General features: G+C 42.9%; 1 protein-coding gene across 6 annotated transcripts in view; it reads right to left on the bottom strand.

Moving 5' to 3' along the window:
* PTPRM (protein tyrosine phosphatase receptor type M) overlaps nucleotides 1–13,270 on the bottom strand; it is a 665,820-nt gene that overhangs the window by 358,490 nt on the left and 294,060 nt on the right. For all 6 annotated transcript variants that reach the window (XM_086373140.1, XM_086373135.1, XM_086373137.1 and 3 more), the window contains one exon: nucleotides 8,905–9,198. In XM_086373140.1, coding sequence (XP_086229266.1) covers nucleotides 8,905–9,198 — 294 coding nt within the window. The remainder of the gene's footprint in view (nucleotides 1–8,904; nucleotides 9,199–13,270) is intronic.

Genomic DNA, 13,270 nt, shown 5'->3' with positions numbered 1-13,270 from the left:
TTTCAAGGCAGTGTTGAGGTTTAGATATCACAGCCTGTGGGGCATGAAGACCTGTGCAGCACGGACTGAATGTATCATAACAAAAAAGGTGCCAGGATGCTGCTGTGTTCTCTTCCTCACCCAACTGCAACACGCTGCCCAAAGCCGTGTATTTATATCTGCAGTCTAATCGGGCAGATATTTTTTATTCCCTTTTAATGTTTATCATTAAGAAAGGTTCTTATTGGTTTAATGTGTTGGAAATGCATTAAAAAAAAAAAAACCTGTTGCCCTTTGGCAGAACTGTTTTAGAATTAGAATTAGCCCACTTTAATTTTTCTTTCCTTGGTAAATAAACTTAAATTAAAAATAAATCGTGTTCCATTCGGTGAGGCCTTGGCCTATATTCATTCTGAATCTCAGCCGCTGCCAGGTATCCGTCGGGCTCCCACCCGCCCCAGTGCCCTTGGGTCGTCCTTGTGGGTCCAAATACATGTTGTGTCGCCAGCAAGTTTTGTATAAAAGAGACAACTCTGCCCCCACCTTGATTTAGGAAGAAAACAAAACAAATTTTGGCAGGGTTTTAATTCAGATCAGACCCATTCCAACTGGAACGTCTGTTTTGTTCCCACAAGAGGAACTAAGAATAATAAAGAGACACAGAGAGGTTGGCCTTTAGTGCGTGTGGGTACCATGCAGTTTGGGCTTCATGCAAAGCCCTCCTGCCAAGAATCTCATCACTGTTCAGTTCCCACATGGGAACCCCACTCAAGAGTATTTAAGATGACTGGGTCTGACACACACACACTATTCTATATAAAATAGATAACTAACTAATAAGGACCTGCTCTATAGCACAGGGAACTCTACTCAATACCCTGTAGTGACCTATATGTTCAAAGAATCTAAAAAAAAAGAAAAGAGTGGATATATGTATATGTATAACTGATTGGCAATGGCACCCCACTCCAGTACCCTTGCCTGGAAAATCCCATGGATGGAGGAGCCTGGTGGGCTGTATTCCATGGGGTCGCTAGAGTCAGACACGACTGAGCGACTTCACTTTCACTTTTCACTTTCATGCATTGGAGAAGGAAATGGCAACCCACTCCAGTGTTCTTGCCTGGAGAATCCCAGGGACAGCGGAGCCTGGTTGGCTGCTGTCTATGGGGTTGCACAGAGTCGGACATGACTGAAGCGACTTAGCAGCAGTGGCAGCAGCATAACTGACTCATTTTACTGTACGACTGAAACTAATGCAACATTGAAATCAACGAGACTCCAATAAAAATAAAATATAAAAGGAGTTACTCCTGTCTCACATTTAGCAACCACAGTGAAATTAACACCTCAAAACCTATATTAACCTAAATCTCCTGAGATTTAGACTAGGGCTGGTAGCACAGAGTATGTTGCTATGTAAATGAGGTTAAAGACCTCATTCTTTAACTCTCAAGGGGCTTCCCTCGTGGTTCAGTGGTAAAGAATCCACCTGCCAATACAGGAAACACAGGATACGTGGGTTCGATCCCTGGTCTAGGAAGATCCCACATGCCTTGGAGCAACTAAGCTCATGCACCACAACTTTTTACTGAGCTGAGTGTCTGCAGCCTGTGCTCTACAACAAGAGAAGCCACCGAAATCAGAGGCCTGAGCACCGCAACTAGAGAGCAGTCCCCACTTGCCACAACTAGAGGAAGTCTGTGCACAGCACAATCAAAACAAACAAACAAAAATTATTTAATTTAAAAAATTAAAAGAGAAAAGATGGTCTCAGGGTCTCTGGTAAAACACATCACGAAACATTAACCTGTGGTCAGTACAACATCCTCACGGTCAGGGATGCGGGGCCTCTGCTCTGAAGAACACCACGCTCACACCTGTAGGTCATCATCCAAGCACGTGGTGAGGACACAGGAGAGTTACACAAACACATCTGTTCTGGGGCAACGGGACAACTGCCATCACAAAGAACAGGAGATGCACAAAAATGCACACTGCAACAGGGTGAGCACACACCCACTTTCACAGGCCACAGGGCACAGGTGAAGTGGCCTGAAGTGATGAAAACCATGGCCCACCTCTCCTGTCACTGCAGGTAGGACAGACAAGGCAGCTTTGACTGCTTCGATCCAAGCCCCTGAGCAGAACAAAAATGCAATTTCATGTAATACACATTTGAACTTCTTATCACAGTCACAGAAAAGGCTCCCAGCTAGGCATGTGTGAAACAAATACACAGCTCTCTGTGAATATAAAATGTACACTCCCTTACTCGTTTACATTATTTTCTTAAACCCTCCAATTACTTACCTCACTCATTATTCTGGACAAACAGAAGGCTGCCTGTTGGTGGGTGGCTATAGCATCCTGACACATCTCTTATATATACACTTGAAGTCTGAAGACACAGAAGTACTGTCTGCTCTAGGAGGCATGAGTTCCCAAGTCAGAAAGATAAAATGTTTTTAAACTTCGAGGATTACTCATGGAAAACCAATGTAATTGCTTAAAGTCTCAAAGTGGTTTTCAAAGAACCACGTAAACTATATACTACACGACACTGTCAGAGTAATCACAGACATGTATACACCACACAACATGGTCAGAGTAACTGCTGCTGCTGCTGCTAAGTCACTTCAGTTGTGTCCGACTCTGTGCGACCCCACAGACGGCAGCCCACCAGGCTCCCCCGTCCCTGGGATTCTCCAGGCAAGAACACTGGAGTGGGTTGCCATTTCCTTCTCCAATGCATGAAAGTGAAAAGTGAAAGTGAAGTCGCTCAGCGACCCCATGGACTGCAGCCTACCAGGCTCCTCCGCCCATGGGATTTTCCAGGCAAGAGTACTGGAGTGGAGTGCCAGTGCCTTCTCCGGTCAGAGCAACTACAGAGGCGCAATCGCACGTGCTGTAATACGGATGGACCTGACAGACACTGCACTAAGTGAATGCGCCAGACACAAAAGACTGATTCCACTTACATGAGGAACCCGGAGTCCTCAAACTCAGAGAGGCAGAAACGGGGGTTTTCAGGGCTGGGGGGTGAAGGGAAGAGGTAGGGAGTTTTAGTTTTGCAAAATGAAAAATTCCTGGAGGTTGGCTGGGTGAACAGAACACTATTGAACTATACAATATTAATGGTTTAAGATGGTAAATTTTGTGTTACATTATTTTGGCACAATTAAAACTAAAAATAATAGAAAAATTTGACCTTTCTGCTCTTTATTCCTTTCTCCATTTCCCTTCATAGCATTTATTGTATTATATGTATGTGTATATACAATATACATATATTTATATGTACATGAACTTGCCTGGTGGCTCAGATTGTAAAGAATCTGCCTGCAATGCAGGAGACATGGGTTTGATCCCTCGGTCAGGAAAATCCCCTGGAGGAGAGAATAGCTACTCACTCCAGTATTCTTGCCTGGGTAATTCCATGGACTAAGGAGCCTGGCAGGCTACAGTCCGTGAGTTTGCAAAGAGCTGGACAAAACTGAGCAACTAACATACACATACACACACAGAAGAACATAGATACATAATTTATATATTTATTGCCTGAACACCTCTTCCCTCCAATTCCCCCGAATATATCAGCTCTGAAGGTCAGATCTAGTCTTGTTGCTCTGTCCTCAAGGCTTGGGACAGTGCTTTGCAAATATGGATGCTTAATAAATTACCACATGCATAAAATTTTTTAAAAATGCAATCATTCTCTGTTTTAAAATAATTTTAGTTATACTAACTCTAAAGAACACATTTCAGTTCAGTTTTCTTTTTCACTCCTACCATCTTAATTGTTAAATCATTAGTTTATCATCATCCTGCTTTAACTCCTGGGGCCAGTTATTAGCAAGCCACTTAACCACAGTTAAACAATAACCAGGATACATAAAAAGCAATATCCTCAGATAAAACACTTAAAAAGTCCACTATGAGAATCAAGCTAACAGCATCTCCTGTTTCTATTTTTCAAGGAGCTCCCAGCTAATGACTTGTGATGTACAGGCTGCACATAATTACAAGAATATAAGATATAATAGAAAATACAAACTAAATTGCATTTTGCTCCACTGGATACTGAAATAATTTCAGCTCTCCGAGATTTCCCAACTCTAGCTGAATGGCAAAGTTGGAAAATAACTAGATGTGTGTATAAATCTTGAAACTAGCTCTTGACAATAATCATTTTTAATATCCCATGTAGGCAGAGGATTTGCTCATCTCTAAAATACTTTCACAGATAATGTCTAACCTGATCTTCTAAAACACCTTGGATATGATCTGGGCAGGTGTCAACGGTGCCTATTTGGAGAATCAGAGAAGAACAGTGATTTGATCAAGGTCACACACGCAGAGCCTGTGCATACATTTGAAAATAATTTGGGGAAGCATCAGAAAGCAAGAGGTCTGGCAGTGTGCTCCCCTACAATTCTTGAAAGAAACCTGGCAGGTGATGAAACCATATCTACACGCCACATGCAAAAATCAATGTCAGCGCACAGAGACGGGCCGTAAACAGAGACCATTTCATTTCAATGCAAGAAACGAAATACAGTTTTGTGGGTGTCACTGCAGTGGGATAGGACAAGCCTCATGGGTGCAGCACAGTAATGAAAACAGTTTGTCCAAAAGAAACAGATTTAATAGAAAAAAAAAAGAGAATGATGTCTGGGATGGATCCAACGCCCAACTGCAAGGGATTCTCTGAGTCCAAATATAAACAGAATCCATCTGATTTTTTTACTTACCAGATTAAGTTATCTAAGGCAAGGAAATCAGGTTGCCCGCATCTACTTCTTTTGAATGAAAATGCTAAAAGATAATTTTTTTTACTGGCAGTTAACTTGTATTGACTACTTGCTATGTGTGAGGTTCTGTCCTAGGCACCTCACATGTATTGTCTTCTAAGGCTTCACAACCACACTAGGAGATAGGAGATGCCCAATGTTAGTATCACCCCTGTTTCATAGATAAGGTGACAGAAACTCAGAGAAGGTGTGAGTTCTTCCCAAGGCCACGTGTCTAGCTCCAGGCAGAGCCAGGACTCAAATCCTGGCAGCCTGGTCTCAGAGCCTGAATTCTCAACTGTTGACTCCGGCTCCAGAAACCACAAGCATTTCATAAAAGTGATATTTTAGCACAAAAACTGCTACCCTAAAACTCAGTGTTTCCCTACTTCTGCTCAGGCTTTTGCAAAGGTCATCGGAGACCTCCATTGGCCAGCAGAGCACTGCTTGATAAACATTATTACGGAGAATTTCATCAAGTATGAAATAAAAAAGTAAACTCAGAGGTTTTCAAGCTAGAAGAACACACTGGATCATTTCATTAAAAAGAGACCATAGAATCCTCACGTGGAAGAGGCCTCCAGGTTCAGCCAGCTCAATCCTCTCATGGACATAGAATCTCCTTCTGCAACACCGGCTTCCGCCTGAACCCACCAGCCACTGGGTGTTTTGTGGGAGTTTTGAAACTCCTGGTCATGACTTACTTCTTGTCAAATGTGCAGACACCCTGCTCTTCTCCATCATCCATCTCAACTCTTCCACCATTCCTCAATGGTTGAGCGAAGTTCATAGCATTTCCTATCCAGGATGCGTTCCCTTGAGCTCAGCTTGTTCTGTGTTCTCTCTCTTTTAAAATGAGTGATAATAATAATAGCTGACCTCCTCAACATAGGCATTTGTTTTCTTAATGCAACCTACACTTACATTAGGGACTTTTTTTTGGGGGGGGGGTTGTTTTGTTGTTGTTCAGCCACTAAGTTGTGTCTGATTCTGTGCGACCCCATGGACTGCAGCAAACCAGGCTTCCTGGTCCTTCATTATCTCCCCGAGTTTGCTCACACTCATGTCCAATGAGTTGGTGATGCTATCTAACCATTTCATCCTCTGCCACCCTCTTCTCCTTTTGCCTTCCATCTTTCCCAACATCAGGATCTTCACAACAGGTGGCCAAAGTAATGGAGCTTCAGGTTCAGCATCAGTCCTTCCAGTGACTATCCAGGGTTGATTTCCTTTAGGATTGACTGGTTTAACCTTCTTGCTGTCCAAGGGACTCTCAAGAGTCTTCTCCAGCACCACCTTTCACTTGGGGGGAGGTGAGGGCAAGGCAATAGCACTACAGAATGACTAACACCATATGGACCATACTGTATATTCATACGCATTTACACCTAATCCTCAATCTCTCTCTCTCTTTTTTTTATGTACTGCTGCTAAATTTTATTTCTCTATTTCTGGACACATAGTCTTGGCCTTTTAAACCACCTGGGACGAATATTCAGTTATTCCCACTTCCTGTCACCCTCTTAGATTCATCCACTGTTTATGCCCAGTCAAGGCCATTTTCCATCTTCCACCTGCTTTGCAGAATGCTCAGCATCTCTCTCAGGTTATGAGGTCCATGACTCATTCTTTCTGAGCCTTAAATGCTGGTGAACCACCTGAGGAAGAGGAGAGGACCACCAGCACACCTCTCAGTCTAGAGTCTTCCTTCTTTTCACTCTGTCCTGCGCACCACCGTTCCACACAGCTCACCAGAGCAGTAGGCAGGCTTTCCTGCAGATTTTTCAAAAGCCTCAGGTCAGGAAAGGGTGAAGCTCTATTTCTTTGACAGTAGAAGGCTCATTCAACATCCCTTTGCTCACCCACCCGGCATCTTCAGCTCTTATTTCTAGCTTTGAGCCTCTCACCTATTTCTATTTCCTAAGACTGACTTGCTCAACCACAGCTTTTTCAAAAAATGCTCAATGCCTGTGCAGGACACGCCTGCAACAGTGAACAAGGTGGGTTGCAAATGGTAAGAGGAAAAAGCTTGCCTTCTCATCAGACTTACTTGCTTAAGAGAGGTTAAAACTTTAAGGCACAGGGCTGACATGCAAATATCCATTCAGAACTGGTTTTATTGTCTTAAGAAGGGCTGCCAATCTATTATGAAAGGCTCTACATTTACACATTACATCACAGTAACAAAAAAGCTTCTTGAAAACAGAGACACACACCTTAGGGTTTAGGGGAAATGTAGGTAATAATCATGTCAATACCTGAAATATACAGACACAGAATCAGGAGAAAAGACCAGAACTAAAAACATGAGGTGGGAGGGGTTGTCAGTGAATGGGATCCTAACCTTCTTCTGAAGAGAAAGGAAGACTGACGAGCACCATGGCCCCCAAGCAGGATTCCTCCAAATAACGCTGAAGTCAGAGAACACAAACTTATTGCTCAAGGAGCAGGTGTGGAGGAAAGCAGACCACAAGGGCTTCCATCTCCTAGTCTCTAGGAAGGGGGTCGGCTTCCCTTGTAGTGCAGCAGTAAAGAATCTGCCTGCCAATGCCTGCCTAACGCAGGAGATATGGGCTCAGTCTCTGAGTCGGGAAGATCCCCTGGAGAAGGGAATGGCAACCCACTCCAGTACTCTTGCCTGGGAAATCCCATCAACAGAGGAGCCTGCCAGGCTACAGTCCATGGGGTCACAAAGAGTTGGACATGACTTGGTGACTAAACAACAATAAGGAAGTGGGTCATAGTCTTGACTCCAGAGATTTCACAAGGCAGTTATAAAATAAGTAACAGATTTGAAAGCAATTCCTAAATTCTAAAATGATGTAAACAGTGTTACAAGCTATTGCTTGCATTATGAAAGATGATAAACGATTTCAAAGAAAGAAGGGAAAATGTATTCGTTAAACAGAGAGGAGATGACATGGTTTAGGAAAGCGAGGCACAGAAGCTGTTACCCAGCTCTGTTCTCTATGGACCACCACAGGTCTTTTGCCAGAGTCTGCACTGAGCGTGACATGACCATGGGGGCGGGGGACCCAGGAAAGAGACTTGGGTGGACAAGGTGGACAAGACAGGCCCAGTAGCAACACCCCAAGAAGAATAAGGGTCCCGTTTTCTTTTCCAACAAAGTATTTTTACAAAAACAATTTTTTTTTCCCATGAGTTTTTGGCTTTTGGAAACCACATACTCAAAATTATGAAGAAAGAACCAAGTAGTTACCATTGTCAAGGCTTAATCATTTGTCCTACCAGACAGGGTTAGACTGTTGCTCTGAGTACTTTCAAAACTTAAGAAGAAATGAAACCTATCGATAAATGTCCTCTTATATAATGCTACCTGAAGAATCAATTGTCTCCATAAAAACTTCTGGAGTCTCATCAGCTCAGGCCGCAATTCAGTGTAAGAATCTTCATTCAAATGATGAAAGAACACTTCAGTGTCCCAACCTGTTACTTCTCTCTGTTATTTCAACCCGAGAGCAGCCAGACAGAAACAGCACTCGAACCTCTGATGGGAGCTTCCTTCGGGGTTTGATTTTTATAAGACTCTGCATTTCTCTCTCCATCAACCCCACAGAGCCAGCTCCACATAGTCAATTAGAACTTTATCATCTGAGAATTTAAAGCCTGCGTGCAGCCTGAAAATCACCCTGGCTTATCTTACAAATGGGCCCTGGGTCATTGGCAAGCAGCCCCTCCATTCAATATTCGTCCATAAAAACACATGGCTAAGGTGGAATCTGTTCTTCCAAAGCGCCCCCACCCCTCACCACGAGGTACAAGCACATCAACGGGGAACATAAACTGAAGAGACCTGGACGGGAGGTGCTGGCCGATGAGCAGACATCATTAAAGTGGACAGTTTGTGTCGACTTTGGGATGATTTCCATAAGAACTAGGTGATAATCCTAGGAAGGTGTAAATGAAGAACAGGGAAAACAGGGGTGGAGACGTCCTGAGTGAGACCAAGCCTTGAGGTCTGAATCCACAGGTGGTTGCCCACAGGTGAAGGGACCTCCTGTGCCCAGACAGGGCCCCAGCAGAGCTGAGAAAAGCGGGAGCCACCTGCATTGAGGCTGCAGGTCAGACCCCATCAGAAACGGACAAGCGGCCCCAGGATCCCCAGACTCACCAGCACACTTGGTCCTGGTCCTGAGGGCGGGCCCAGGGGAGCCGGTGCCGCCCTCCCCGGGCCGGGTGAGGAGCACACTGATCTCATACTCCGTGTCGGGGTCCAGATGCCCAATTTTGTAGCTCGTGGAGTCCACTGGCTGCCGGTCACTCCAGCTCCCACTGGCTGTGCAGTATTCCACCTCCCGGGCCACAATGGGCCCGTCCCCATTGATGGAGTTCGCGTTGAGTTGTATCCACAGGTAGGTGGCCCCCACGGAGGCCAGCTGAGGGGGTGCGATGGGGACAGGGGGCTCTGAAAGGCAAACCAGAGGGCCATCCTTCAGACACGTGGAAAGACCTAAACGCACATCAATCACTAAAATCGGGAAGATGCTGACAATTTAGCGATGAACGGATGAGAACGGTTTTGCTCAGGTTAATAAGAAAAAGCTCCTTGAGAGAGGTCTGCAGTGTTCAAACCTGTGAAATAAGCCACCTTTAAAGCCCAAGCCTGTTCAGGTAGGTACAACCCCAGTTTGTTTTAGGATGCAATTCATTTTTTCTTGAATACGTACATAGGCATCAAAGGATTTTATTTTGCACTAAAAGTAACTTGTAAAAACTCTCTCAAGTGGTAGTAATTAAGCTCTAGAAGGCTCACCACTGTCAACAGTGTCTTTGACATCACCCAAGGTATTACTTACATCATTAAATTCAGTCTTCTTACATTTATATTCCAAGAACATCATCACTTGAAAAACACAGATGAAATTACACTTTATCTCATCATAAATGCATTTCCAGGATGCCTCATTTACCCAAAAAAGCCATCCCAATGGATTCCTTCTGCTCCCAGAGCAGTGAGCACTTGGGGTAATAAAGTCCAGCACAGCCACTGTTAAGGGAACTTTCAATAATGAATATTATTAAAGCCACAGAGAGAAAGAAAAGCTCTAAAACAAAACACATGCCCAGCTTGATAAACCTCTAAGCAATCAACAGCAAACACTCTTTACAACTCAAGAAAGTCCCCCTCCTTGTTTAAAATCCGAGACTGACTTTCTCTGGACCTTTGAGACGGGAGAAACAGGCAATCTTGTTTTCAACAACATTCCCAGTATATCAAGGGCCACTTGAATGGCTCTCCAGGCACCAAATAAAGACATTCCATGCGCCAATGTCACTGTGAGTGGCACCATACATGACATTAGGGAGGAAGGTAATTGTATGAAATAATATATTTCTATTTAATGAATCTCCATTAGAGAAAAATGTTAAGCTCTAATGATTTTTTTTTGAGCATGTTTCTGCAGGTGGTTTGTGCCTTTCGGTGTGTTTTTGTTTTCAACTCCTCATCTAGTTCACACAAATGTATGGAAAATAAAGCCTGCTATTTGAATTGTGGTGCTAGAGAAGACTTGAGAGTCCCTTGGACAGCAAGGAGATCAAACCAGTCAATCTTAAAGGAAATCAAGCTGAATATTCATTGAAAGGACTGATGCTGAAGCTGAAGCTTCAGGGCTTTGGCCACCTGATGAAAAGAGCTGACTCACTGGAAAAGACCCTGATGCTGGGAAAGACTGAGGACAGGGGGAGAAGAAGGCAACGGAGGACGAGATGGTTAGATAGCATCACTGACTTAATAGACATGAGTTTGAGCAAGCTCCGGGAGATTGTAAAGGACAGGACACCTGGTGTGCTGCAGTCCTTGGGGTCGCAAAGAGCTGGACATGACTTAGTGACTGAACAATTCTGTCACTGGCGTATGCACCTGTCGGCTTCGTGACATACATAGCCAGTTGATCCCTCCCACGTTTCCTGCTGATCAGGACGTTAGGACTGCTGGTCTCATCTAAGAGTGGCCCCTGAGATGATACCAAGTTGGATCCTAGACCAATAAGAAATGAACAACACGACCTCCCTCTGTTAAGTTGGGGCAGCTTTTTTCTTCTTTAACATATTCAAAGTGTGATAAATCATACTGACTTTTAAAATAGCTGGGAAGAGACTTTCCTGGCAGTCCAGGAGTTAAGATTACATGCTCCCAATGCAGAGGGGCTGAGTTTGACCCCTAGTCAGGGAACTAGATTCCACAGGCTGCAGCTACAGATCCCACACGTCACAACTAAGAGCTGGCACAGCCAAATAAAATAAATAAACGTACATGCTTAGTCACTCAGTCGTGTCTGACTCTCTGCGACCCTATGGACTGCAGCCCGCCAGGCTCCCCCGTCCAAGGGGATTCTCCAGGCAAGAACACTAGAGTAGGTTGCCATGTTCTCCTCAATAAATGTAAGGGGTTATGTCAAAAAATAAAATAGTCAGGGAAATCTTATGAGACTTAGTCTACATAAGACACAAGATGAGTTTTATTTAGGGGACCGCAAAGTTAGTGAAAATTCATTAAATTATTGTTCCTATCGTTTATGAACTGCAACTCTGTGCCAGCTCTTCATTTCTTGAGATAGCTTTGACGCAACTCATAATGATTTAACATCAATTTATATCATTAGGCGATTCCTTGAACCAAGACATGAAAAGGGCCTTTTCTAGTATATCCTAAGGCATTGACGAAGCCAGGCTGAAAAAGCAGTTAATTACTTTGTAGTTGTACATGCTAGCAAGGCATCCTGAAGTGCCATTCAAAATATGACTCAGGGGCAAAGCCACAAAGGTTACTGAGCACACAATTCATTTAGGACATTGTTCCTAGTCTCCTAAAATAAACAGGACTTTAATGCTTATTCGTCCCAAGACTATTTTCTCTATTAGTTCCCCATTAGGAAGAGTACCAAATACATTAAGTCAAATGAAAGATTCAACTAGATTCTGGAAATAAGTGAGACAGTCATTCAAAAGGACTTTGGGGTTGCTGGAAGAATCTACAATAATAAGTCAATATTTAAATTTCGAATAAATTTTATCAAAGGGAAAGAAGGAAGGCACTCAATCTTACTAAGTGATAAAAAGCAATTTAAAATATTTAATCCAAGTGAAAGGGCATGTTAAAAGTAATTCTAAATCAAGTTATTTATATAAATAGAATTTATATACATATAGATACATATCATATATATAATTGATATATATAAGTGAATTCTTAATACGTCTTTTATAATTAAATATGACACTGATATATATGCATATATACATGCATTGCAGAGATTACATGAAATATTTTCTTGTTTTTGATTACCAAAAGCAGTGGTAGATATAAATAAGACAAGCATGATAGTTTAAAATGAGTTGGGCTTCATTTGGGGACATCAAATCAGAGACTGACCTGAAGAAAGCAGTAAACAACTTAAGATTTTGTCATCTTAAAAAATATTAGCACTCTAAATACACACATACAAAATGTGTTCAATCATATACATGTGGCCTAAACATGTCATTATGTATTTTAAAGTAACTGTGTCGAGGCAATTCTTTACCTAACTAGTAGAATCTGGCATGTTACCACATTTCAAAAAATAAAATATATGCAAAATATGGCAATAAAAATTATAAGTGGAGAAAAAGTCAAATTCCAGATTTGTGCTGTAACTGCAAGCCAGTTGTCACTGACTCGGGCAGGATGCAGAGATGCAAAAGAGGTGTCTGGACATTTTATTACAAGGAGTCAAGACCTCTCCATGCTGTCCTAAGGCAGGAAAAAGTACGACAGAAATGTGAGTTGAACCCACACATCCTCTGTGCTTAGCTGTGTTCTGGCAGACCAGAGATGTCTGACTTGCTTATTGTTATTGTTTGTTGTTCAGTCTCTCAGATGTGTCCGATTCTTTTGTGATCCCATGAACTGCAGCATGCCAGGCTTCCCTGTCCTTCACTATCTCTTGGAGTTTCCTCCAAATCATGTCCATTGAGTCAGTGATATTATATAACCATCTTATCTTCTGTTGCCCCCTTCTCCTGCCCTCTATCTTCCCAGCATCAGAGTCTTTTCCAATGAGCTGACACTTCACGTCAGGTAGCCAAAGTATTGGAGCATCAGCATCAGTCCTTCCAATGAATATTCAGGACTGATTTCCTTTAGGATTGACTGGTTTGATCTCCTTGCTGTCCAAAGGACTCTCAAGAGTCTTCTCCAACATCACAGTTCAAAAGCATCAATTCTTCAGCACTCAGCTTTCTTTATGGTCCAACTCTCATATCCATATATGACTACTGGAAAAACCATAGCTTTGACTAGACAGACCTTTTGCAGCAAAGTAATGTCTCTGTTTTTTAATATGCTATCCAGGTTTGTCATAGCTTTTCTTTCAAGGAGCAAGGGTCTTTTAATTCTGTGGCTGCACTCACCATCCACAGTGATTTTGGAGCCCAAGAAAATAAAATCTGTCACTGTTTCCACTTTATCCCCATCTATTTGCCATGTGATTTGC

Source organism: Bos grunniens, chromosome 24 (genome assembly GCF_055505025.1).
Source record: "Bos grunniens cultivar Pamir isolate PY7600 chromosome 24, Bosgru_T2T1.0, whole genome shotgun sequence".
Taxonomy (NCBI): Eukaryota; Metazoa; Chordata; class Mammalia; order Artiodactyla; family Bovidae; genus Bos; species Bos grunniens.
The sequence above is the reverse complement of the archived record's forward strand: the minus strand, read 5'-3'. Positions and strand labels throughout refer to the sequence as shown.